Source organism: Delphinus delphis, chromosome 1 (genome assembly GCF_949987515.2).
Source record: "Delphinus delphis chromosome 1, mDelDel1.2, whole genome shotgun sequence".
NCBI classification, from domain to species: Eukaryota; Metazoa; Chordata; class Mammalia; order Artiodactyla; family Delphinidae; genus Delphinus; species Delphinus delphis.
The window spans coordinates 115034027-115060722 of NC_082683.1; the positions used below are offsets into that span (position 1 = coordinate 115034027).

The following is a 26696-nucleotide window of genomic DNA, read 5'->3' on the forward strand; positions in this document are numbered from 1 at the left end:
AGATTGATATTATAAAGAAACTGATGTTCATAGAATTCAAGGGTCCTGTCTAAGATGGCACAGCTAGTAAACTACCAAACAGATTCAAATGCAGGTGAGCCCAGCCTTCATGCTCTCTCTGCTACTGCACAATTTCCAAGTTGCAAGGCTGCTGGGCCAAGTTTCTAGAAATAACAACTGTGGCTTCCTGCCTGTCTTGTAAAGTAGGAGGTGGAAGTTATCTCATTACAGGAGGTGGAAGTTATCTCATTAGTCCTTTTGGGCAAATGGCCAACCGTGCGATGTGCGGCCCCCCAGGGGTTAGCAGATACCTAAGGAATGAACTATCAAAATTAGCTCCCTTTGCCACTTCTCTGAAAAAGCAGACATATCCCTAAAAGCTTTCCGTACACAGCTTCCCAACTATGATTCTTGGTTAGTCATAAGACTAATAATGGCTTAGGTTGGGTGGAAATGTGATCATTCCACAAAGAATGTTCCTTAGCCTCGTTCCACCTTTCTACACTTCTGTGCACCCAATGAGTTGTCAGCTTGTGAGCTGTGCACAGCTGGCTATGTGTCAAGCTGGTCTCTCTGCTCCACGTTGCCCTAGATACCAGGGCAGGGAACTCTGGAGGCTTCCACCACCAATCTCTGCCTTTAGCTCTAAAGCGGCAGCCCCGGCTGTAAGAACAGAGACCACTGTGAGGTCAGGGAAGGGCTTGTGATACACTTGGATTCTTCTGGTGGGCTGTGGGCATGCCCAAGTGCCCGATCCCTTTGCCAGTTTCCTGCCTCTCCCAGGTTCTCCTGCCAATGACATTTTCATGTACGAAGACAAGACCTATTCTTCTCCCGCTCAGAAATCAATGGCAATTCCTCATCGTTCCACACTTGCAGCTCTGCTCAAGGTCCAAGGCATTCCCAACAACCGTTCTCAGCTCTCCATCATCTCGCTACCTCGTTTCCCATCACAACCACCAGAGACTCTCTGCTGCAGCCAGTGAAACTGTTCACCAATTCCTACACGTGATTGGCTTATGATCGCCACCTTCGCCCATTCAGGGAAACAGTTGCTGAGTTCCATACGTTGTACATAGCATTACTCTAGGTACATTCAGCCTGTCTGATACCGGACACACATTGAAGCATTCAGGATCTTTTCAATCAGTCAACGACTAGCTTCACAAGGTGGTTGTAACGACTAGATAAGACAACACACAAAGCCCTTAGCACAGAGCCTGTGTACAGACTAAGTGCTTGATTAATGGTAGTTGTGTGATCGCTGTTATGCTGGAATCCCCGTGTCCCCAGTCTCGCGTTCTCACTCTGTTGCCTGCATATCCCTGGCATCCAGTAAGGAAGCCACAGCCAATAAATGAGCTTTGCTGAGCTTCATTTTCTCTCGTTTGCATTTGGAGTATAGAGGTATATCAAATATGCCTTTTCCAATTGCACCCATACCCTCCCCCTGGCCATAATTAAGAATCCCTACCATAGAGAAGTATGGTATCATCATGGAACCTCAAAGCTAGTAGGGAAGGCAGGACTCACGCATGAGGAGTTGAATAACTTTCCTGCCACCTCAAGTCTTTCCTTCTCTTCTTATAGAAATCCATGCTCACTCCATCCAAACCGTGCCTAAAAGCTTTCTTTTGCCCTCCATTCCTCACAGACCCCAACCATGACATTACTCATTCTTGCCCCAGAATGAGTCCAGACATTCATGAGCTGCATCTCCCTATAACTGTTCGAGGGTATTGCTCCCTGTTCCGTGGTGCATTTGTTCTTATAAGTACTACAGGGGGTGGTGGTTGAAGGCTCTATTTTCTGAGCCTAGCATCCAGTATAGGATGGATGCCCAATACAGGAATTTTCACAAGAAGTTTATGGGGCAGCTGACCCATGATTGATTACTGAAGATATAATTATCCAGGTCATGAGGAATCCACGAAAACTTTACTTTCACCAATAGTTTTAATTTTCTTCCCTGCCTGCACCTGACCCTCACCCCAACTTCTAATCAAAGGTGTTAACAAGGACAATAATACCCTAATTGGGGTGTCCTTTCCAGGCTACTCTCTGGTAATGAACAAGGGGACTGGCCAAGTTGAAGAGAAAAAGAAGCCAGGCCCTTGAACTAAGGACATGAATTTTAGGATGACGACATCACTATCTTCTGTTGCGTTAGCTTAGTTCTCATGCCTGCATATCCCTGAGACAGACACCCCATGCCTGCTCAGAAGTCCCAGGCATCGGTAAGCAGGTCCCTACCATCTTCTTCTTGGTAAATTCCATCACCATCTGGTCTGCCAGCTTCTCCTGAGCCAGCAGCTCTGCTTTCTGCCTCTGGTTTTCGTCATTGATGCGTTTGATCTCAGCCTGCATCTGCAGCTTTTGCTGGTGTCTTCGTTCCAAGTCCTGCCACCGAAGGGAGAGAGCATCAGAGTAGAAGGGGAAAGATCAAAAGATACTGGCCTCTTGGGACGGAGAGACACAGATGGAGGCAGGGAGAGAGATGCACACTCTGAAGTCTAACTCCAGTTACTGCCCTTGATTAAAGCTGTTCTTTCAAGGGTCATCAATGACCTCTTCCAGCCAAATGGCCCTTTGCAGTCTTCATTCACCTTGACTTGGCGGCAGCCCCTGACACTGTGGATCTCTATGGACTCTCAGGAAGTGGAGGCTCTTAAAATTCTACTCAGTGTCTCCCCCATGTCAGGCAAAATCCTATCCTTTGTTCATTATGCTTTCCTCCTGCCTTCAATTTCCTTCCCCTATTCAAACCCAAACTTTTGGTCTCTGTTCAATAGTGATGATTAAAATAGATAAAATAGAGTATTTGGGAGGGAGGGAGACGCAAGAGGGAAGAGATATGGGAACATATGTATATGTATAACTGATTCACTTTGTTATGGGGCAGAAACTAACACACCATTGTAAAGCAATTATACCCCAATAAAGATGTTAAAAAAAAAATAGGGTATTGCACTAATTGAGTACTTTTTATTCATAAGACACTTTATATAACCTACCTCTAGCACCTAAATGTACCCCAAAAACCCTGAAAGGTAGTCCTTGTTATCTTTCTTGTACAGGTGGAAAAACTGAGGCTCAGAGTTTAAGCGACTTGCCCAGGGCCGTACAGCTAATGAACTCCAGAGCCAGAATTTTGGAACCTGGTCTGTCCAAACTAAAGTTCCAATCTTCTCTGGAGCTCTTACTTGATTGCCCCAAGTTTTCATTCTCTCTGCATTTCTGAATTCCCTTTGCACTTAAGATGGTGCCACACCTCCTCGGACTTAATCATACGTTGCCGTGAGGATCCCATTCGCTTCCTGTGTGTTCCTTCTGTCCCAGCCAGAGGACAGGGACCATGTGTAACACTTCTTCTCTTTCCCAATACTGAGAGGGAAACAGCAAATACTCAATAATGAGGCAGGGAAGAGGGGGCCAAGGTGAGTGGCAAGTGAGATAGAGAAAAAACCTCAGCGAGAAAAACAATGAGTGATGGACATCAGAGTCCCAGTCGCCCTGAGTGACAAGATCCCTTCTAAGGAATGAGCCTGAGCCTTTGAAAGCTCCCAGTGATCAGACCACTTCTAAGCACACCCTCAGGTCCCAATGTGGAGGGGCACTGGGACCTTGGGCAGTGGCCTCCCTACCGTCTCGAACTTGGACTTCTTGCTTCAAACTCTCCTACCCATCCACTCACCCCACCTCCCACACTGCTTCCCGCTCCTTCCATTTCTTCAAAGACTAACCGCTACCTGGCCTCCCAGTTCCTCCTCAGCCCAGCTTCTGCCCTGACGCATCCCAGGCAACACTGCTGACCCTCCCCCAGCTTGGCTCACTGCCCAGTTCAGGGCTCTTTCCTCCAGGAAGCCTCCTGAACCAGACCAGCACAGTGCTGTGTGCCTCCCCCCAGGTCCACGTGGTGCCTGAGTCACGGCCGCCAGCATCCCCTCACCCACCAAGCACCTGCCTCCTTGCTCACGCCACAGTTCCCCTCCTGACACTCCAACTCCCACACTCTTTTTTCCCCTTTTTCCTTTCTTCCTTTCCTTCCTACCTTCTCCCCATCAGTTTTACACGTGCCATTGGTACCCCAGGCAGTATTTAATCCCACTGACCCTCAAAGCTAGAAAAGCTGCTGACTTCTGATCTATGACATACATATAATCATATATTTACTTACTTCTTTGCCTATTTATTTACTTTTTGGTTTGTTGTTTTTGTGGGTTCATTTCATTTCCAAGAAACCAAAGGACTTCCCCCGTTTCTCATCTTTGAAGCCATCGTGAAGCAACCCCAGAAAACTCCCTTCATTCTCTCCATCTTGCTAGCAAGGTGGGGAAAGCTGCCCTTGCATCACCGGGAGATGATGCAGTTCTAGGCTGGGGAGGCAGAGGTTTCTACCTCTGCCCAATGATACTTCCTGGAGACTTAGGGAGTGCCTAGAAGGACGGGAAAAGGACAATGACCTAACACCGGAGTAATTGTGTTGACTCCGTGACACCTGGAACTTTCTCAATGAACCCACCAATGCCCATTCCCCACAGTCAATTTGGATTTTCCAGTTTCCTGCATATCTATCCCAGACCTGTCCTTCCTGTCCCTTTCCCTCTCTCTCCTGAGCCAGGAGCTTGGCCAGGTCTTGTCTGTCTTCATGGCCCTGTTGCTCCCCTTCTCATGCAGTTCACAAGGCTGCCTGCCCCTCATCTTCCCTGATCATCTGGTTATCAGCCTCCCAGCCCTCACACAGACCCTCATACGGCAAGTGCTTGAGAAGTCCTCATAATTATAAGGCCCCCCATGAGATCCTTCAGGGCCCCCTGTTGCTCCTCACCATCAAATTCACTGGGAGATGACAACTCAATCACCCATAAACATGGGGAAGGAGGAGAACAATAAAAGAATATGTGTTCCACAAGTTAAATGGTACCATGAGGAAACAATCAGACAAATCAGAATGTGGGACATTCTTCAAGTCAAATGTCCTGGATGCTTCAAGGTATCAGTGCTATGAAAATGAATGAATGAATGAATGAGTGAGGGAACTCTTCTAGATCAAAATAGACTTAAAAGACTTAGTGAATGCAATGTGTGAACCTTGATTGAATCCTGGTTTGGACGAAAGAAAATATATTTTTGTAACAACTGAGTAAATTTGAGTGTAGAGTAAATATGAAATGATATTATAGAATCATTGGATTCTAATTTTGTTGATAATGGTATTGTTGACTTGTAAGCAAATGTCTTTCTTCAGAGATACAGGCTGAAGCATTCAGCAGCAAAGTGTCAAGACGTTGGCAACTTACTTTCAAACAGTTTAACAATATCAAAATACGTATATACATCTAAAAGAGACAAGCAACTCAGGCAGATTAACAACCACTAAATCTAGGTGAAGCATTGATGGGTGTGGTACAGTTCTTTCAACTTGTCTGTGTGTATAAAATTTTTTTTAAGTGAAAAATTGAGGGGAAAAAAGAATAAATGCCCCAAATGCTTGCCATGTACCTCACTATGCCAGGGGCCTTTGTATACTGCAACAGATCAGATGAAGCCAATAGAAGAAGATTTGTTTACATCTTCCTGGTCTGAACAGATGTGTCATCATTACTTTTGCAACAATATGCTTACTAATTTTATTGAGGCTAACAGGAACAAAGGGTTTGACTCCTCAACACAATTAATGACACTGGGAGGCAATGTACTTTGGATGAGGCAACAGCAGCGAGTCTAGGACTAAGACACTGCTATTGTTCACCTACAAAGTCTATAATATCCCTAGGTAATTGAGGGAAGACAATAAAACATCCCTATGTTTATTTGTGCAAAGCATGTAGCCGTATCTTTCCTTCATGTGTCCATTCACACGGATATGTCAGTCCTGGACACCAAGTCCCAGTAAGGCAGGGACAGTATCCAAATCACTGCTCCTCCCCCAGCATGACTCCACAGCCAAACAAATGTTTCATAAGGCAATAAAAAGTTGATGGTGACGATGATGTGAAATGAGCGTGTGCCTGACGGCACGTCAGCCCACACACTCAAACCCCAGTGTTGGAGGGCTTTTTTGCTGTTGCCGGTGGAACTTGGCATTATCTGTGCAGCCCTGTTACCCTTAGATCCTCCTCTTGGAGCTGCTCCATATACGCCCGTATCTGCTCCTTATCCTGTTGCTGCTGCTCGGCAAGCAGCGATCGCTCCTCCTGCTTCTTTTCCATCTGTTCCACAATGTGCCGTCTTCCTCTGGGAAGAAACAGTGCCACGGTGTCTTAGAAACCAAGGGTCTGTGTCTCTCTGTTCTAACCTCCACCCAAATAACCCCCAAGATGGGAGGCATCGTAGGAACAATGTGACAAGTGCCCCCTAAACATGGCTATGCTTCACGAACCCAGACCAAAGTCCTTCCCCAGAGGGTCCTGGCAGGTTGGTCCTCTCCCTTCTGAACTCCTGGTTCTGGGGCTCACCGTTCTTTTTTTTTTTTTTTTTTTTAATTTCATGCAGTCCACTTTATTGATTTTTTTCTTTCATAGATTGTACTTTTCTCTTGTTGCAGAACACGGGCTCTAGGCACGTGGGCTTCAGTAGTTGTGGCTCACGGGCTTAGTTGCTCCACGGCATGTGGGATCTTTCCGGACCAGGGCTCGAACCCGTGTCCCCTGCATTGGCAGGAGGATTCTTAACCACTGCGCCACCAGGGAATCCCAAGAGCTCTATCTGAATGTCAATCTCGTACTCCTTCCCGTAGAAGGAGTGTGTCTTCTCCCACTCTCCCAGCCTTCCTGCCCTCTTTCTGCCCCAGTCCGGGAAGATCCCACATGCCGCAGAGCAGCTGGGCCCGTGAGCCATGGCCGCTGAGCCTGCGCGTCCGGAGCCTGTGCTCCGCAACGGGAGAGGCCACAACAGTGAGAGGCCCGCGTACCGCAAATAAATAAATAAATAAATAAATAAATAAATAAATAAATAAAGGTAGAGCTCTTGAATGACTCCAGATGAAATACACTAGAGCAATGAGTAAAAGAGTTACATGGAAGCGGGTTTAGACTCAACATAAGGACCAGGTCAAATCATTAGAGCTGCTGATAAGGCAGAGATTTTCCTTTCATTGGAACTGTTTATGCAAAAAATGAAGAGCCACTTGGCCATGAAATAAACTTTTATTGGGAGCCTGCTATAGTGAGCCAGGTACCTACTAGAAGTACAAAGATGAATGGTACATGAGAACAGAATACAGATGGGGAGAAAGAACTGCCACTCAGTGTGGTGCAATGACTATTTTTTTTACAAGGACTATTTATAGAGGTAATTCTTCAATTATATAGTTGGCGTTCTAAATCCAGGATACTATGATTCTATAATTTACCTGCGTTGGGACTTGTCCTTTCCTGCAGAATGAAGGGGACTGAATTTATTCATTCTAACATGTATTAAGCACCTACTACAGTCCAAGCACTCTGGTAGGCCCAGAAGCTACAGAAATGAATAAGACAGGGACCCTGTCCTCAGTGAGCATACAGCCTGGTGAGGGTCAGGGAGCCACAGTGCAAGGAGGGGTGCGCCAGAGTATAAAGAGGGTGTGGCGGGACCCAGAGAAGGGAGCCCTAAAGCCTGCCAGGTGAAGTGAGGGAGGTTTCTCAGGGGAGGAGACGGCAAAGCTACATACTAAAAGAAGAGAGCGCGTTTTTCGGGGGGAAAGGAAAGAGAAGGGTATTCAAAGGAGAGGCAACAACAAAAGTCATGAGCTTTTGTCAAGACCTGGCATGTTGGGGGAAACGAAGGGAAAGCCTCATAGAATGGATGGCAGGAAATGGTGCAAAATGAGGCTGAATGGGGGCCAGATTATGAAGCACCTGTTGTGATCTTGGAAATAAGTTTTAAGAAGTTCTGTGGTTCTCTGAATCACTCCGTAAAGGTTTTGAGCTAATAACAGAGGAGGATAATGACCATTTCTCATGTCTTCCCCCTTTGCAAGGCTATATGGACCTAAAGACACATGGAAATGACTAAGAGGGGAAGGTGCCAAAGCCATCTCTTTACCGGATGCTCTCTTCCCGCCTCTTTCTGTGCAGCTCCTCCTGCCTCTGAACGGATTTCTGCCGCTCCACCTCCATCATCTGATCCAACCGCTTCTCCTCTGCATCCAGCTCTTTTTGGATCAGCTGCTTCTCCAGAATCTGGGCATCCCGGATGGCGTGGCACTTAGCGTTGAGGATGATCTGGGGAGGGGAAATAAAGCTGTGGTACTAGGCCTGGGAGTAAGGATGCGGGGGAATGCATCACGGGGATAGGGAAGTGGGAGCGGGGAGAAATGGGAGCAGAATCCTATTGAGTGTGCTCACAAGCCCAGAAAAGCAATAGTGTCGGGGCTTCCCTGGTGGCGCAGTGGTTGAGAGTCTGCCTGCCGATGCGGGGGACACGGGTTCGTGCCCCGGTCCGGGAGGATCCCACATGCCGCGGAGCAGCTGGGCCCGTGAGCCATGGCCGCTGAGCCTGCGCGTCCGGAGCCTGTGCTCCGCAACGGGAAAGGCCACGACAGTGAGAGGCCCGCGTACCGCAAAAAAAACAAACAAACAAAAAAAAACAATAACGTCTTTCAGGGTATTGGATCTTAGTGTTTGGGGGGTCATGGATCACGCTTTGGGAATATAATGAAAGCTATGGGCTTTCTCCTCCATAAAATTCATTTGCATCTGTACACACAAAATTTCCATAAAACTTCAGAAGTTCATGGTCCCCCCTTAGAGACCCATGAACCCCAAGCGAAGACCCGCTGCTCTGCACTTCGGGGAAACAAACATTCTTGCAGAGGCCAAGCCACTAGATTTTTAAACTAGAAGAGCCCAACATGACACATAACGGAATGAAAAACCATGAGCCATCAATAAGAACTATGGAGTAAAAGCTTTGGAAAATAAAAGGAAGTAGAGAAGATTTACCTGAGAGACAGAAACTGTAGATGAAGGGGCTGGGGAGTCAGCATTTTTCATTTGGCCAGGAAGTGAACCACACGCAATTGAGTTACACAATAGAATTCCCAATGAGCCTCTGGTCTTTATGCTCTCAGCTAAGGGAAGCACTTTGAACATGACAAAAAGAACCCAATTGCCTGGGACCACCATATGTGGCCAGAATTGAACTAGCCGGATAAAGATACAAGTAACATCCTCACATGCATTTATCGACCCACAGTTCGCAAAGCCTCTCCCATATATTAACATATTTAATCCTGCCAATAATTCTGCTAAGTAGTTTCACCACCCTCATTTTACAACTGAAGTGAGGCTCAGGGAGGGCAAGTGACTTGCCGAAGGTCACACAGCAGGCACGTGGCAAGTGCAGCTCTCCACCCCGTTCCCCTGCCAAGGCCAGACCCTGACCTTTCACCCCTGCACCCTGTCTCCAGCTGGAGCCCATGCTGTCAGGTGTGTGAATAAGAGATAAGAGGAGGGAGGACTTCCCTGGCGGTCCAGTGGTTAAGACTCTGTGCTTCCACTGCAGGGGGCATGGATTTGATCCCTGGTCAGGGAACTAAGATCTCGCAAGCTGTGTGGCACGGCCAAAGGGGAAAAAAAAAAAAAGGAAGCTTGATAGAACTTCCCTGGTGGGGCGCGGTGGTTAAGAATCTACCTGCCAATGCAGGGGACACGGGTTCGAGCCCTGATCCGGGAAGATCCCACATGCCGTGGAGCAACTAAGCCCGTGCACCACAACTACTGAGCCTGCGCTCTAGAGCCCGTGAGCCACAACTGCTGAAGCCTGGGCGGCTAGAGCCCGTGCTCTGCAACAAGAGGAGACACTGCAATGAGAAGCCCGCGCACCACAACTAGAGAAAAGCCTGCACACAGCAATGAAGACCCAATGCAGCCAAAAATAAATTAAATTAAAAAAACAAAAAGAGAGAGAGAAAGAGAGATAGGAGGAGGGAGGGAGAAGGGAGAGCTCACCTTGCTCACGTCCTTCAGCTCCTCCTCCTGCTCCATCCGCAGCTGCCTGGCTCTCTGAAGGAGGTTCTGGGCCCTGTCCTTGGCCACCTCCTCCAGATTGTTGAGCTTCTTGCTGGTCCTCCAAACCATTTCCTTCTGTTTCATGATCTTCTTGCGTGTGGTCACTGCGTCCTATGGGAGCCACGTCGGGATTAGTGGGGGGTTACTGCCTGTGCTGTGTGCCCTGGGCACTAGCCCGGCTGCCACGGTTGACCCCAGATGAGTTTCGCCTCACCCCACCGCACTGTCGGAGCCCAGGGGTTTCTCAGCCTGGCTTCCTCACCCTTCCCGCCGCCCTGCGGTTCCTCCCCACACCCACTCTTAATTCTACAACACGTCCTCTTTAGCACGTTCACGCCCCATTTCAGGGTCCCATAACTAGAGCTCCCAGTCTTGTGGGAAGCCGGCCTCTCCCCAGCCCTTCTCTTCAACCCCCCTCTGCATAGATGGGGGACGGGGGTAGCTACCACAATGGCTTCCTTCTCCTCCTTGAAGGCCTGCTCCCTGGCCTTGAGTTCTTCTCTAGTCAGCACGTGGGATGCCCATTTGATCCGCTCAAACTCCTCAGGGCTCATGATAAGGGACTCCCCGGAGGGGTCCTTGGTGGGGATGCTGACACAAGGATTGAACAAAATTAGGGAGGGGAGGGGAGGGAAGGGCAAGCTCTCAGCACCACACTGCAGGCTGCTCGGCTCTCTTCCCTGCCCCTCATCACTGCCCACCCGCCTGCAGGGACTCGGGCAAGGGCAGGAGAGACAGCCAACTGCGCAACGGGTCCACTGGGGAAAAGTGGTCCCAGGCAAGGGTGGAGTAGCGTCACGGGCTAAAGAAGGGACAGTTTAAGGACTTTTGCTAAAAGGTCCGGTTCATATGCTACCTTCTCTGTGTCGCCGTGTATGACCCTCCCCCATGTATACGTACATAGACCACCTCCTTCCCTCTGCTCTCCCTGCCAGTGTTGTGGGCAACTTCTGTTTCCCTTGCTGGCTCACAAGCTCCTCCAGGATACGGACTCTGTCTTAACCCCACAGGCAGCCCAGCGTCTGGCACAGTGCTGGGCACAGACTGAGGACTCATAATAAAGTTGTTGAATTGAACTTTTAAAATAGATGATTCCTCAAGGATGACATACAAAGAGCAAGGGGTTGCCAGACAAGGATGAAGTGGATGCCAGTGAGAAACAATAGCATCCCTGTGCATCCAGCCCAGAGAGAAGTTTTGAAACCTAAATATTAATTAAACTCTCTGATCAACAATAGTCAGAGACATGTCTACAGACCTTTCTAGCTGCCCAGCACATTCAACAAACCAATAGATAATTATAAAGATTACAAACAAATGACACACATTAAAGATGGAGCAGAGGGGTGGGGATAAAGATGCTTCTGGGTGAGGCGATTTAACAGGTACATGGCTAGGAGGCAGGAAGTTAAACTTCCTCCAATAAAACTGGTGCGGGGGGGCTTCCCTGGTGGCGCAGTGGTTGAGAGTCCGCCTGCCGATGCAGGGGACATGGGTTCGTGCCCCGGTCTGGGAAGATCCCACATGCCGGGAGCGGCTGGGCCCGTGAGCCATGGCCGCTGAGCCTGTGTGTCCGGAGCCTGTGCTCCGCAACGGGAGAGGCCACAACAGTGGGAGGCCCACGTACTGCAAAAAAAAAAAAAACTGGTGCAGGGGAGGTGTCCAGGAGGTGGACGAATGAGCGAGTGGACTTGAGGCTTAGCCAAGATCTTGTGGTTCACTGGGTGGCGTGGCCCCAAACATCTGGGATGTGGAATAACAAAAAGTGATCTAAATCTGAGGCAGCATCTCACGCTGCTCTCAGCAGCCCTGACAAGTCCCCTCCAACGTGTTTTTTAGGGATGGACCAGTCCAAGAAGGAGACATGTCTTGGGCCCCAGGAGTACCTGTAGGGCTGCTACCACATCTGGCCATTTCATGCCAGAGCTGACCAGACAGTGCTCCTGGAGCTGTGTCCCAGCCGAGCCTCCCCAGCTTGTGACACAGGCTGCATTTTCTGGGAATTCAAGTTTTTAGTGAGTGGAGCCAGAGTAGGAAGAATGGTTTGGAGAATGAAGCACGAGCACAAGAGCTAAACCACTGAGTGACGGTGTTGGCTCATTTCACATGGCTGAGCTGGGCCTAAACCCCACAGGAGGGGCCCAAGCAAGGGGGCTGCTCCAGTCAGGAAGCCATGCTGAGCTAATCCCAAAGGAACCCAAGAGCCCTTGGGAATTTCCTCTTCTGGCCTCAGAGCCTGGCAAGAAGCCAAGGGGCTAATTAGGCATCTGGTCAGTTTCCCTTTGCTTCCTATTCTTGATGCAGCCAAAAGGAAGTGACTCATCTGGACATTTCCCTTTACCAATGGGAAAGTGCTCTAATGGGGGCTCAGAGAGGACCCCTAAGCACCTCCCCTCTACCAGCCCCATAGGACCCAAGGCAGCCAGAAGAAAGGGAAGAGAAAGAAGCTGGGAATCAAGGGCAATGGCAGTAATAGATACAAGGTGGGGAGAAACAAAAGAAACCAAAATGGAGAAAAAAGGAGAACCAAGAAACGAAAGGGGGGAAATGAATAGGAAAGTGGTGGGGTCCGCAATGACAGAATGAGACCAGGTGGGTTTCCCCATCTCTACGCAGAGGTCCTCAGCGGAAAGGCTCTGTGCGCTAGGTACTCACATGAGCTCCCGGACCATGTCCCGGGTGATGAGCTGGACGGTCTCCGGCTTGTGGTCCAAGCCCAGGGCAGTGAGATTTTTCCGAATGGCATGCTTATCTCGGAGCAGCACGATGGGGCCGTCGCTCTGGGTCAGAGGCTGTGGTGTCAGGAAGGACAGCTTAAAAGCTGGTCACCACACTTCCTGCTGGTCAGCCCTAACTTCAAGTGCAGCCTTCCCCTCTCCTGGGGCTTCTACCCCATCCAGCGGCAGAGGAGGCCGGCTGGGGCCTAGACTGCAGGACCACCAAGAGTAGCCAGGGCACTGAGAGCAGCAGCGTACTCTGCCCTTGAACATGGCCAGATGTGCTCTGTACCGACCAACTCTTCTGAGAGCAAGCCTTCTTTATACCTTGTACAGATACTCCCAGAGGGATGGGGGCGCGGGGGGAGGGTTGCTAGCATACGTCCATTCCTAACCTAAAACCATCAGGAATGAAAATTTGGGGTCTCTAGGTTCTCCTCCCTCTGTGGTTTACGAAAGAAAAAATAATTAGCTCTCCTGACCACGCTGTGGGTTTGAAGCATACAATTTGTTACAGACTCATCTAATCTATGATATTTGTTATTTTTAATCCTTTCTAATGATTCATTTACTTTCATCCCCCAAAAAAGCCATATGGAGGAATTTAGAAATAGCTAAATGGCCCTGGTGGAGACCTGCCCTTAAATCTAATGGGATGAGGGAGTCAGTGAATCAGATTTCAGCAAGGCAAATACAAATTAGATATATGAGGTTTTTTAAAAAATGCTCTGACCATGAAGGAGTAACATAGTAAGAAAATGAAATCACTTTTCAGGAAATTTTGAACACAGGAGAGAATTTCATTTGTCATGAATGCAGTATCTGTGGTCCTGAGTAGAGGCAGGGGCATGGCTTCGGTGGAGGTCCTTCCTGTCTGGAGAATCCCGCTTTGCACACCCGTCCCTGGAGTGCTGCTGCCACCTGGTGCCCATCTCTGCTTCCAAGTGGCACAACTCAGTCAGGCCACAGGCCACTTCTGCCCCCAATTGCCGGGCTGGGAGACTTCCTGGACTCTCACCCAGCAAAAAGGCCAAAGAACAGGCCAGGAATAGGCATTACTTTGCCTGCACACTCTTGCAAGTCAGCAAGACTAAGCTTGGAGAACTCGGCCATTTCCAAATCTATCTTCAGTTTAACTAGAAGACTCCCCATGGACTCAAAACAAATAAACGACACGTCTGTAAGTGAAACTGCATTGCTTTGATTCTTTCCCTTGTCAATAGGAAACTGCTGCAGAGTGGGCATCTTCTAAATGGATAAAGATGCCCATCTGGAACACTCTGGAAAGTTCTTTCTTGTCCGCAGTGAGGGGAGTGAGGGGCAGGGGTAGATGTCAACTCTCGTCTCCCCAGTGTGCCTGCAGCCAGAGCTATTCACACTAGTATTCACACCACCACTGGTATCTTTCTTCTTTTTCGCTTTTCTCTGCCTCTTTTTCTATTTTTCTTCCAGTTTTCCTGAGACATAGTTGACATACAGCCCTGTATAAGTGTACAGCATATTGACCTGATTTACATCCATCATGAAGTGATTATCACCATAAGTTTAGGGAACACCCATCGTCTCATATACATGCAAAATTAAAGAAATAGAGAAAACCGTTTTCCTTGTGTTGAGAGCTCTTAGCATTTACTCTAACAACTAGATAACATACAGGCAGCGTCCCTCTCCTCTCTCGATCTCTCACCACCCTTCTCTCCATGTCTCATCCTCTTTCTCTCCTTGCCTCTCTTCCTTCTTACCGTCTGAACATCACGTGTACCAAGGTTATTCCAAGTTACACTCTGGCTCTCCTTCTCAAGTCGTCAGCCTCTTAGATGGGATGACATTTGCAAACAAACACCTGCCTGTTTCCCAAAGCAAAATAACTGTATTTTCTTTTTTTTTTTTTTTTGCGGTACGCGGGCCTCTCACTGTTGTGGCCTCTCCCGTTGTGGAGCACAGGCTCCGGACGTGCAGGCTCAGCGGCCATGGCTCACGGGCCCAGCTGCTCCACGGCATGTGGGATCCTCCCAGACCGGGGCACGAACCCTTGTCCCCTGCATCAGCAGGCGGACCCCCAACCGCTGTGCCACCAGGGAAGCCAAAAGTAACTGTTTTAGCTGAGCAACCGGGAAAGAAGGCTGATTCTGTGTTTTTTCACTCTGATGCTGTTCTCCGATGGAGGGGTAATTATGTTGGTCTGTATCTGCAAGCTTGGGCCAGTGGCCCTCAAACATTTCCATCACGGGGCGCTCACTGAGCAAAGAGCGAATATTGAGTGCTCTGCAGCTGAGACTCCCTTCAACGTTATAACAGATTTTTAAATGCTGTGAAGACCTAAGGATTTCATGGTGGAGGAAGCCAGGTGCCCTGTTTGCTTGGGCTCCACTAGGCTTCCGAGCTCGTGCACTCGAGCCTCAGAACCCCTCCCGGTCTTCAGTCTGAGAATTACTTGGGAGGGGGTGGCCTGCCCAGAGCTAGCTTTGTCCTGAGCAATGCTAGTTTGGGTCACTGCCTCCAAGTGGCCGCTCCCTGGAGGGGCTGGGTGAGGGTTACCTTGATAGCTCCGAAGAGGCTCTCATCCACCTCGGAGTTCAGGGCTTTGGTCCGATAGCAAGGCCTATTCCTTAACCTGTTGGAAGTGGTAGAGGAGGAGCTCAGGATGCCGGCTGTGCTTAACGGCTGCAGGGAGAGGCAGAGAGTTGGGGTCATCAGTACTGAGTGCCATCTGGACCCCGGGCAAGGTAGACACTTCGCCAGCCCGTGCTGGGGGGATGTTGGATGGGCATGTGGGAAAGCCCCTGGGTAAGCCCTGAAATGTAGGGGACACCCCACAGGAGCAGAGGCGGGCACACCAGCTCAGTGAGGACTCCTGAGGCTCCCCAGCTAAAGACGGCCAAGACGCCGTGCGGCAGGGAAGGAAGGAGAAAGGACACAGGACGGCAGGAGGATGATCTCAGTGTCAGCTCGGTTCTAGTTTTCCACAAGCACAGTCTTGTGAGGCCACGTGGGCTTTCCTGCCCAGATATGTGCAGTGTCCTCTTCACCTCCAAACTCCTCAGCCCGAGTGCCAAACCTCCTTCGTAACTGACACTACTATTTGCCCTCCTTCATGTCCCCACCATCTCACAAGGTTGTGGTGGGGACCTGAGGGCATGCAGGATGGAAAAGCACTTCGCCTACTGCTGGCGGGTGGTTCAGTTTTGTAACAGCTGCCAGCTACAGTTAGGCAGACCAGTTCAGAGCATCCACCGTGATGCTCTTTCACTCCCAGGACCCCTTTCATGTGCATTAGTCAGCTTTTAAGCATCCAGTACTTTCTAGATTGGAGGAGTTCCCCATCTAATGAGCTGAGAGTGACAAGGATCATCCGTGAATGTAGAAGCTGAAAACACTAGATGTTTGTCTTCCAAGCCTGGGCAAAGGACCCCTAGGCTGAGCCATCAGATACCCCAAGCCTGACAATAAATAGGGAACTAGTGATGCAAGAAGGAGAACATGGAAACCCCTTCTGACAGAGGCAGCCACACCCCGTGTCTGGGGCAATGCTGATAAGGGTACCAGTGGCAACTGCCCACAGTAAAGCTGCCGGTGCTGGAGGTGCCACAGTGCATCGAGGGTCTTTGCCAGACCATTTCTGGATTGTCATTTAGGCCTGGGTTCCGGCTGCAGTGCCTCCTTTGTTCTCATTTTCCAAGCCTACTTGCCCAGCGTTGGTGTGAAGTCTGTGCGCGCTCCAAAATCCTCTCCACACATTCCCTTCTCCTTAAATTCAAGTTCTGGCTCTGTTGCTTATAACCAAGAACCTGACTGATACAACCTCCTTTCCCCAAGGTCAGTCCAGCTTCAGCTCACACCCAAGAGGAGAAGTCTATCTCCAGGAGGCAGTTTCTGTGAGGACCGCAGGACAACTCCAGGCTTCATCTAAAGCTGATTCACGTCTCGCTCTGGAGGAGCCCACATCTCCCGCAGTTCTCTGATCTGGGACACCTAGGGGGAATGGACTGGGCACGTCAGGTCTACCAAGCCTGGGAATGAGCAGCTGTCCACAGGACACGGTGGACAGGGAGACACATTCCAGGTCACTAAACACTGGACAGTGTGCTTTGAAAGTTCTCTCTGATCTGCCATGACCACACAGACACCCTCCCACCCCGGCAGCACCTGTTCCACCTGAATCAGGTTTTCACACTAAATCGGGCGATTATTCTCCAGCTGGCTCTGTTCCACACAACGGGCACTGCTGTGTGCACCCTTTCCCTCCCAGCCTGGCACAGCCAGCAGGAGGCTTACAGAGGGCGCCTCCCTTTACAGCCTTGGTCAGCCCCCGTATAGGAGAGCAGAGAAACTCGGCTTCATTAAAAGGTAAATACGGCAGCCCCAAGGATGCCTAATAACAGACTCTGAAGGGTTATTATATGGTAACTGGGGAGCAACAGCTCCCCTTTCCACCAAAAATAGAATAAGAGGAGATGAATAGAAACCACTATAGGTGGGATTGAGGCAAAGCATTGGGAATAAGCAGAAAAGATGGAGGGCAATGGAACATGAGAGATGGCGTGAATTCTGTAGACAACTAAGGGGAGAGGTGCCTGGCATGTAGTAGGAGCTCAATATGTATTTGAGGAAGAATGAATGAATGAAGCCAAACAAGACGACCTCTTGGGGGCTGCAGGCCAGATTGAGACGGAAGCCTTTCCCGAGTATGCCACCATTCCACATTTTCCATATCATGGATGTGCTCTGCACTGTGGAAAATAATGTATGAGAAAGGGCTTCGGAGCACAGATGGAAAGCATTATTGTTTTGCATTTTTTTTCCTGCTTCTTTTCAAGGGCTCCTACAAGCTTTTCCCTTGGCCTTGGGTGTCCACCAGACCATAGGTTCCTCCAGGGCTGGGACTGCATCGTTCTCTCCTATGCTCTTGATACCCAGATCAAAAGGAAGTCGCACAAGAGATACTCGACTGCCTGAGCCTCGAAGTCAGAACATAGGAAGGAAAACAGATAATGACCACAGTAAAGCGGCCACTGGGCAGAGCAGAAAGAAGCCTGGAGTTCTGGGGTTGGGTGGCTGAAAAACCTTATTGGGGAAATGCTGACTTTGAAGCCACAAGCCTTACACCAGGGTTAGAATAACCAGTTTTGCCAAAAGCAACAAGAAGGATTAAGGAGGTCACTGTGTAAAAGTACTAGAAAAAAATGAAGAACCAAGCAGAAATGGAAAGTTAGATCCCTCTGGGCTAGAGGCAATAGGCAAGAGGTTCTTTCAGGAGGTGAAGGGCTGGTTTTATTTCTTGCATGACCAAATAAATATCCCCAAGAAGCTGAGCCATACCTAGAGAGAAGCCGGCTAGTCTTCCCTGGTGGAAGGCAGCTTTATTTTATTATTATTTTTTTAAATTTATTTTTGGCTGCACTGGGTCTTCACTGCTGCACGCAGGCTTTCTCTAGTTGTGGCGAGCAGGGGCTACTCTTTCTTGCGGTGTGCGGGCTTCTCATTGCAATGGCTTCTCTTGCTGCAGAGCACGGGCTCTAGGCACGCGGGCTTCAGTAGTTGTGGCACACGGGCTCAGTAGTTGTGGCTCGCGGCTCTAGAGCACAGGCTTAGTAGTTGCGGCACACGGGCTTAGTTGCTCCACGGCATGTGGGATCTTCCCAGATCGGGGCTCAAACCCGTGTCTCCTGCATTGGCAGGCGGATTCTCAACCACTGCACCACCAAGGAATTCCCAAGGCAGCTCTTGAAGGTAAGGAAAGACCGCTGAGGAGACAAGGATGATCGGCAAAGACGAGGACTGGGACAGAAAAAGATGCCAGCTCTGCCTTGATATTTTCCTTTTGGTGACCTAGCTGACTCCCTGTCTCTTCAAATACCATTCCATCCCAGGTTTACAAGAATTCAGCCATTGCTGGGGGCTCTGGGAGAGACTGATGCAGAAAGATTAACTGGTCATTCAGAAGATGATTTTCACTCCGTTATAGATACAGGATGATCTCCCTAACATATTAAGTTTATATATATGTTCTAGTCCCTGCTTTCAATTCTTTTTTTTGTTTAATATTTATTTATTGGTTGCGTTGGGTCTTAGTTGCCACATGTGGGATCTTTCCTTGTGGCACGCGGGCTCACTAATTGTGGCACACGAGCTTAGTTGCCCCACGGCATGTGGGATCTTAGTTCCCCAACCAGGGATTGAACCGGCAACCCCTGCATTGCAAAACCGATTCTTAACCACTGGACCACCAGGGAAGTCCCCATATTAAGTGTTAAAGAAAGCAGATTATAAGAAACATGGAAGTACAGCAGTAAAAATGTTCATGTGAAGGGTATTCATCCAGAATGTGTTACTAAAAGGAAGTTCACAAGAATGTTTAACAGTAATTTCATGTGAGTATTAGCATCTTAAGGTGTTTCTTGTATTGAATAATGTTCTGCACTGAGTAGGTAACTCTCTTTATGACTGGGGCAGGGGGAGGGGGGAACTATTTTTATTTGACTACAAAACAAAGCAGTGGACCTGGTGCCCTGACTCTGAACACAGAGAGTGCAGCCCTTAAAAAGCTGCAGTGCCGGGCTTCCCTGGTGGCGCAGTGTTTGAGAGTCCGCCTGCCGATGCAGGGGACACGGGTTCGTGCCCCGGTCCGAGAAGATCCCACATGCCGCGGAGTGGCTGGGCTCGTGAGCCATGGCCGCTGGGCCTGCGCGTCTGGAGCCTGTGCTCCGCAACGGGAGAGGCCGCAACAGTGAGAGGCCCGCGTATAGCAAAAAAAAAAAAAAAAAAAAGCTGCAGTGCCAGATGTCCCGAGATCCAGGATGTTCAGCTCAAATCCAACAAGACAGATCTTGAACAGGGCTGGAACAGGGCAGTGTGGAATTTCCATGACGTAACTGTAACACCTGTCAACTGAACAAAGACAAAGGCTTGTCCTTTCCTGGATGTCCTCTCCACCTGGGACCTAGTGTCTCTTTTGCATATAGGTTCACCGCAGGCTGGCAAATTCAGGCTTTGAGCTCTTAGCCTGATTCTTCCTGCTTTCTGTAGACTTTGGTTACTAAGAAGGTGGGGATGCCCATGAACCAGGTACCTTACCTTCCACTGAGTGATACATTCAGGTCACCTTTTTCCTCAAATAAGACTGGGTTGGCCATCTGTGGAGTACCATTTGAAGATGACATGCTACTCAGTACTGAGGCCCTGTCCCTCCTTCTGGGGGATGGTATTCATTGTTTTTGTAAGAATCCTGGAGGTCTGCCTCATTGTGACCCTCCCCGCAACTATCACCTCTCCCCACTCCTCCAAACACTCTCAAAAGCTAGTAAGTAGCACCATACACACACACACACACACACACACACACACACACACACACACACACACACACACACACACACACACTCTTGGTCTCACAGAAGGGCAGAGATCATTAACTTGACCCATTGCTTCTCAAAGGTGCTCATATGCCCAGTCCTGTCCAAGGGACTTCAGAAGGGCTCAGTCAACAGACCAAAACCCCTCCTTGAGTGGCCCTTGGGTGGGGAGTCCCTGATTTGCATGAGCCAAAGCCCACAAGTCTAGCCCAGGTGCAACTCACTGATGAATTTGGACTTGGAAATATGACATTTTTGAAACAGGAGAAAAAGAGAACTAACATTTACTGTGTGCCCTTAGATGCCAAGTGTGACGCTAGGCCCTCAGAGACACACACACAGCACTGGGCCTGTAAATCACTCAGGAAAGCTGGAGATAAACATGCATCGTAAAATGCATAAATGCTCTTTGTGGGAGATTTGTTTCTTTTATAATTAACAAGGGTCTTCTTGAAATCCTGACTTGGGGACCCTGAATTTGAACCACTGAGTCCCAGAAAAGCAGTGTGACCTCTGAACATGAAGTGTGTCCACAGGTACATCAGAGACTCCTTTGCCACCAGGTGTTCACCCAGAAATTCTAAGGTTATTTCCAGTAACCCAAGGCTCCAACACCTATCCTCTGCCCCTCTCACTTATTCCTCAGGGACCACACCCTCCTCATGGGATCCCAGACATCATCTTCATACCTCCTTCCAGGCCTGCTGCCCTTTCAACCCTCATGACCCTTGTTCTCTCCATCCTGGGGAACCTCAGGCCTGCTAGACAGTCCCAATCCCTCTCCAGGGACTTTCAAATCTGGTACCCTCTGCATTCATTCATTCATTTGCAAATGTTTGTTGAGTACCTATGAGTGACCCAGAGCCCCAGTAACAAGACAAGGACTTGTAGGCTCAGGACATTAGGTGACTTACACATTGTCACCCTGCTGGTCAGAGGCAGAACGCGTACCATAACCTGTTATCTGGCCTCCTCACCAATGGTTTTCCCACATCACATCCCACAATCCCCAGCCCATGGAGGCCCCAGACCGATGGGAGGGGGAAGAAGGTTGGGACAGCCCTTCTCCCCACCTCCTCTGCTCAGCACCAGATCACATTTCCAATCGCTATCGACCCCACCCCTAATTTCTCTTTTGGACCCCCCTCAGGACTTCCCTTGCCTCTTCCAGGGGTGTCATCCCCGCTCCTGGGCCTTCCTGACCCCAGACCCAACTTCTGTCAGTCTCCCAGATGCCCACTTTCCCAGATTAGAACCCCAACCCAATTGAGGACACATGAGGCCCCCATCCGAGGTTCTCCTCCACACCCGGGACCTCACCATCTCAGCCGCACTCTCTAACTCCGCTCCTCCACCGCCTCCGCCACCTACTGCACCACCGACGCTTGGTGTTGACGCGTTACCGTAGTAACCAAGAGCCCGCGTTCTCCGGCCCGGGCCCCGCCCCCTCCCGGCCCCGGCCCCGGCCCCGGCCCCGCCCCTCCGCTCTGATCCGCTCCGGCTGGTAGACGCGGCGCGCTGTGGCTTTAGAAACACGAACCCCACCCTCTGACCGTTCCCGCCGGCGCTCGAGCGGGAGCTTTGGCTCTGAAAAACTGTCCCGCCCTGGCGCGCCCCGCTCTTCACTTAGCTTTGGCTGAACTCTTGGGTCAGGACCCAAACCGTCAAGGTCCTAGCATTGGCCCAGGGGGTCTGACTTGCTGGCAGCCACTCCAGGAGCCAGGCCCAGGGTCACGGTTTTTCCCCTACACCCCATCTAGGTTACCATGGTAACCGTTGCCCCAGTGCTTGTGAGGGGCCAAGCCAAACGCTGATGAGAATTTAGTCTGCAGAGAAGCAATCAGGATCAGACGAAACAAGTTTCACAGCAGCAGAGAGTCTGGTTAGACCAAAGAAAGAACTTCCAGCCATGAGGATGTGTATGTAGTTTCAGGAGCATTTCCTTAAACTGTGGGCCTCAGACCTCCAGCTCTGAATCGCCTGGGAGAGTTTATTAAAAATGAAATGTAGACCCTACTAGAGTATCTGAATCGAAATCTATGGACCTGGCTTTAGGGAACCTGCCTTTTAATGCTTCCCAGTTTGTATGTACTGTTCTGGAAAGCCTTTTAGGAGTTTTATGATTTTCCCAATTTGGTTTGGCACCTATACCTCCCAACCTGCAGGGACAAGATTGGACTTACCCCACAGCTGTGCCTGCTCCGGGCCTCACAAAGCCTTCCCACAAGACCGAGTCCTTTTGTTTTTTTCTCCAGTGCTGATAAACTGAACTCTTAGACCAAAAAGAAGTGGTGACTTCGGTTCTGAGCTACTTTCCCACGCCCAAACCTCTCTCCACAGCCCACCTTTCTGGGGCTTACTCCAACCTGACTTTTGTGTTGTAAAGCCAGTCACTGCCTCCTCGGACATACTCAGGGCTGAAGGATCGGCTGCAGAGCTAGGGTGGTTGAGGGCTGTTTACAAGCTCCAGGGGAGTGGGGGAAGGGAGACCAGGTCACCTCCAGTTGTTTTTAAAAGGGCTTAACTCCGGCAAGCTTCACATTCCTTCCCTGGATTTTCCAGCCTTATCTCCTTTGGGATCCTCAGAAGGACAAGTTAGGGGGTGGGGCGGGCAGAAAGTGTTGGAGGTGGGATCAGAGGGAGGGAGAAGCCAGGGTAGCTACCATACAGGTGCTGGCACGATCCTCCCGGCTTGAGAGTGAGGGAAGGGCTTTTCTGTTCCTGGCACCGTTCTTTCCCCAGCCTCTTCGTAGCAACCCAGAGAGGAGGGAAATGAAGTAACCAGTCCCCTGTGGATTGGATGCTTCCCCTATGTTTTCCACCCAGTTCTCACAGCCACATCTCTATGGGGTAGTTATTATCCCCATCACCAAAGAAAAAACTGAGACCAAGAGAGATAACTGTCCAAACTCAAAAGTTAGTGTTCTTTTCTCAACTCAGGCTGCTTCTCTGAAGGAAAGGTGTGAGGTTGAGGCAGAAAGGAGGGGGATGACCAAATGCAGAGTAAGGGAATTGCTTCCCAGGCTTTTGTTTGAATTTACCTCAAAGCTATCAGTGCTTAAACTTCAGGTCTCCCATTTGCCTGAGCCCCTTGAGAAAGTAAGTTGAGGGAATTCCCTGGTGGTCCAGTGGTTAGGACTCCGCGCTTCTATTACACAGGGCACAGGTTTGATTCCTGGTCAGGGAACTAAAATCCTGCATGCTGCGCGGCACGGCCAAAAAAAAAGTAAGCTGAATTAAGCATACATTTTACATTTACATACATTTAATGAAACAGGTTTGTGTGGTTCTCCACCACTTACACAGATAGTTAAGTTACTGCCAGCTGTCCAGGTGGAGGAACGGCTGCCTGGAACACTCCTTCCACCAAGCCACTATGCCACCTCACCTGATGTCAGGACAGGAGGGACTGGCCATAATCTCCATGGGAATATGTGCTACGCTGCTCACGCCAAGAGTATTTGCAAAATGGAGGAAAAACAAGGTTTGAAATGAACAAAGCCAGAAGTCCCTCTGTGAAAAGATTCTAAGCCTCTGTTATGTAAAACTGTAAGTGAGTATTCTGTTCTTATCAAGACCTGGTCAAACTGAAGTCCTCTCTGGCCTGGAAGAGACCCAGTGGTGCAACATATGTAATTATAAACACAATATGCATCTCATCAGAGAAAAAAAGCTGCCTTCAAAGGACCTAAACTCATTGACTACTTCTGTTTTTCCAACAGTGATAGGTTTTCTTTTCGACTTCTAGATAATTTTAAACACACATGCTTACTTGGATTTTTCTAGGTATAATGAGATGGTCTTTCCATTTGAAAACTCTTCAAGCCTTGTGTATTCGTTTTCTACCACTGCTGCAGCAACTTACCACAAACTTAGTGGTTTAAAACAACATAAAGTTATTATCTTACAATTCTGGAGTTCAACAAGGGTCTTACTGGGTAAAAACCAGGTGTCGGCAGGGTTGCATTCCTTGCTAAGGCTCTAGGCTGAATCCTTTATCTAGAGTTTCTAGAGGCCACTCATGTTCCTTGGTTTATGACCCCCTTCCTCCATCTTTAAAGCCAGTAACATTGTGGGATTTCCCTGGTGGTCCAGTGGTTAAGACTCCACTCTCCCAATGCAGGGGGCCTGAGTTACATCCTGATCAGGGATATAGATCTCCCATGCTGCAACGAAGATCCCGCTCGCAGCAACGAAGATCCCACATGCCGCAACTAAAACCCGGTGCAGCTAAATAAATAAATTAATTTAAAAATTAAAAAAAAAAAGCCAGTAACACTGCATCTCTCTGAGCACTCCACCCTAGTCGCATCTCGTTCTGGGAAAGGTTCCCTGAGTTTTAGACTTGTGATTAGGTTGGGTCCACCTGGATAATCCAAGGTAATCCCCCCATCTCAGGGTCCCTAATCTAACCATATCTGCAGAGTCCCTTTTGCCTGTAGGTAAATATTCACAGTTCTGGGATTTAAGAGGTGGACATTCGCAGGAGGGGAGGTGGTGCACTGTTCTGCCTCCCACACCTTGCTACATAACAGTGATATTTTAATGATCTATAATATATTCTCAAAAAGTTGAAACAACTTACATATGCCTTTCTAAACTGCTTTCTGGAAAGTGTCTTTAAAAATTAAATAATACAGGGCTTCTCTGGTGGCACAATGGTAGAGAGTCCGCCTGCCGATGCAGGGGACGCGGGTTCGTGCCCCGGTCCGGGAAGATCCCACATGCTGCGGAGAGGCTAGGCCTGTGAATCATGGCCGCTGAGCCTGTGCGTCCGGAGCCTGTGCTCCGCAACGGGAGAGGCCACAACAGTGAGAGGCCTGCATACAGAAAAAAAAAAAAAAAAATTTAAATAATACAGACTTCCCTGGTGGCGCAGTGGTTAAGAATCCACCTGCCAATGCAGGGGACACGGGTTTGAGCCCTGGTCCAGGAAGATCCCACATGCCGCAGAGCAACTAAGCCTGTGCGCCACAACTACTGAGCCCGTGAGCCACAACTACTGAAGCCTGAGCACCTAGAGCCCACAAGCCACAACTACGGAAGCCCGCACACATAGAGCCCGTGCTCTGCAACAAGAGAAGACACCGCAATGAGAAGCCCGCGCTCTGCAACGAAGAGTAGACCCCGCTCGCCACAACCAGAGAAAACTTGCATGCAGCAACAAAGACCCAACGCAGCCAGAAAGAAAGAAAGAGTACATTTTCTTCTTTTGTCAACTTTACAAGTATGTATTAAAGGATGGAAAATTTACTGAAAAATTAATGGGTTTATTCCACACAGCAAAGGAAACCATCAACAAAAGGAAAAGGCAACCTACCAAATGGGAGAAAATATTTGCAAATCATATATCTGATAAGGGTAAATATTCAAAGTGTGTAAAGAACTCATACAACTCAACAGCCAAAAAAAAATTGAAAAATGGGTAGAGGATCTGAATAGAGATTTTTCCAGAGAAGACATACATACAGCCAACAGGTACATGAAAAGATGCTCAATGTCACTAATCATCAGGAAAATGCAAATCAAAACCACAATGAGCTATCACCTCATAACTGTTAGAATGGCTATTATCAAAAAGACAGGAAATAGCAAGTGTTAGCGAGGATGTGGAGAGAGGGGAATCCCTGTGCACTGTTGGTAGGAATGTAAACTGGTGCAGTCTCTGTGGAAAACAGTATGAAGGTTCCTCAAAAAAATTAAAAATAGAACTACCATATGATCCAGCAATTTCACTTCTGGGTATTTATTCAAAAGAAACAAAAACACTACTCAAAAAGATATATGCACCCCATATTCACTGCAGCAATAGCCAAGACATGGACGGAATCTAAATGTCCATCAATGGATAAAGGAAATGTGGCGTATATATACGGTGGAATATTATTTAGTCATGAAAAAGACTGAAATCTTTCTATTTGCAACAATATGGATGGCTCTTGAGGGCATTATGCTAAGTAAAATAAGTCAAATAGAGAAAGAGAAATACTGTGTGGTATCACTTATATGTGAAATCTAAAAAAAGACACATAGGTTCAGAGAACAGACTGGTGATTGCCAGAGGCAGGGCAGGGGGTCAAAAAGTACAAACTTCTAGTTATAAAATAAATAAGTCCCAGGACTTCCAGGGCAGTCCGGTGGTTAAGACTCCGTGCTTCCACTGCAGGGGGTGCAGGTTCAATCCCTCGATGGGGAACTAAGATGCCATATGCCATGCAGCATGGCCAAAATATTAAAAAAATAAATTAATTAAATTAAATTTAAAAGTCCTGGGGATATAATGTACAGCATGGTAACTGTAGTTAGTAATATTGTATTGTATATTTGAAAGTTGCTAAGAGAGTAGATCTTAAAAGTTTTCATCATAAGAAAAAAATGTGTGGTGATAAATTATTGTGGTGATCATTTCACAATATATACAAATATTGAATCATTGTATTGTACACCTGAAACTAATACAATGTTATATGTCAATTATATTTCAATAAAAGATATTAATGGGTTTATGAAACATAAATAATAAAAATGAACCATGAATCAGTAGAAATTGTTTTGAAATTGAGAAGCAAATTGAAACAAAAATTTTCAGATTACCAGAAAAGGTAATTCAATAAGAGGAATAGACAAATTCT

The 26696-nt window shown here is 48.5% G+C and overlaps 1 protein-coding gene across 2 annotated transcripts in view; it reads right to left on the reverse strand.

Moving 5' to 3' along the window:
• The window catches only part of CFAP45 (cilia and flagella associated protein 45), a 41109-nt gene that overhangs the window by 6796 nt on the left and 7617 nt on the right, over positions 1–26696 (reverse strand). Inside the window, exons 1-8 of one of the 2 annotated variants that reach the window (XM_060008680.1) lie at positions 21385–21411; positions 15251–15376; positions 12651–12787; positions 10442–10586; positions 9936–10106; positions 8029–8207; positions 6108–6237; positions 2254–2400 (exon numbers count right to left, since the gene is read on the reverse strand). In XM_060008680.1, the coding sequence (XP_059864663.1) occupies positions 2254–2400; positions 6108–6237; positions 8029–8207; positions 9936–10106; positions 10442–10586; positions 12651–12787; positions 15251–15376; positions 21385–21387 (1038 nt within the window). In that variant the 5' untranslated portion in view covers positions 21388–21411. Of the gene's footprint in view, positions 1–2253; positions 2401–6107; positions 6238–8028; positions 8208–9935; positions 10107–10441; positions 10587–12650; positions 12788–15250; positions 15377–21384; positions 21412–26696 lie in introns of those variants that run through there. The other variant, XM_060008689.1, reaches the window with a different exon arrangement.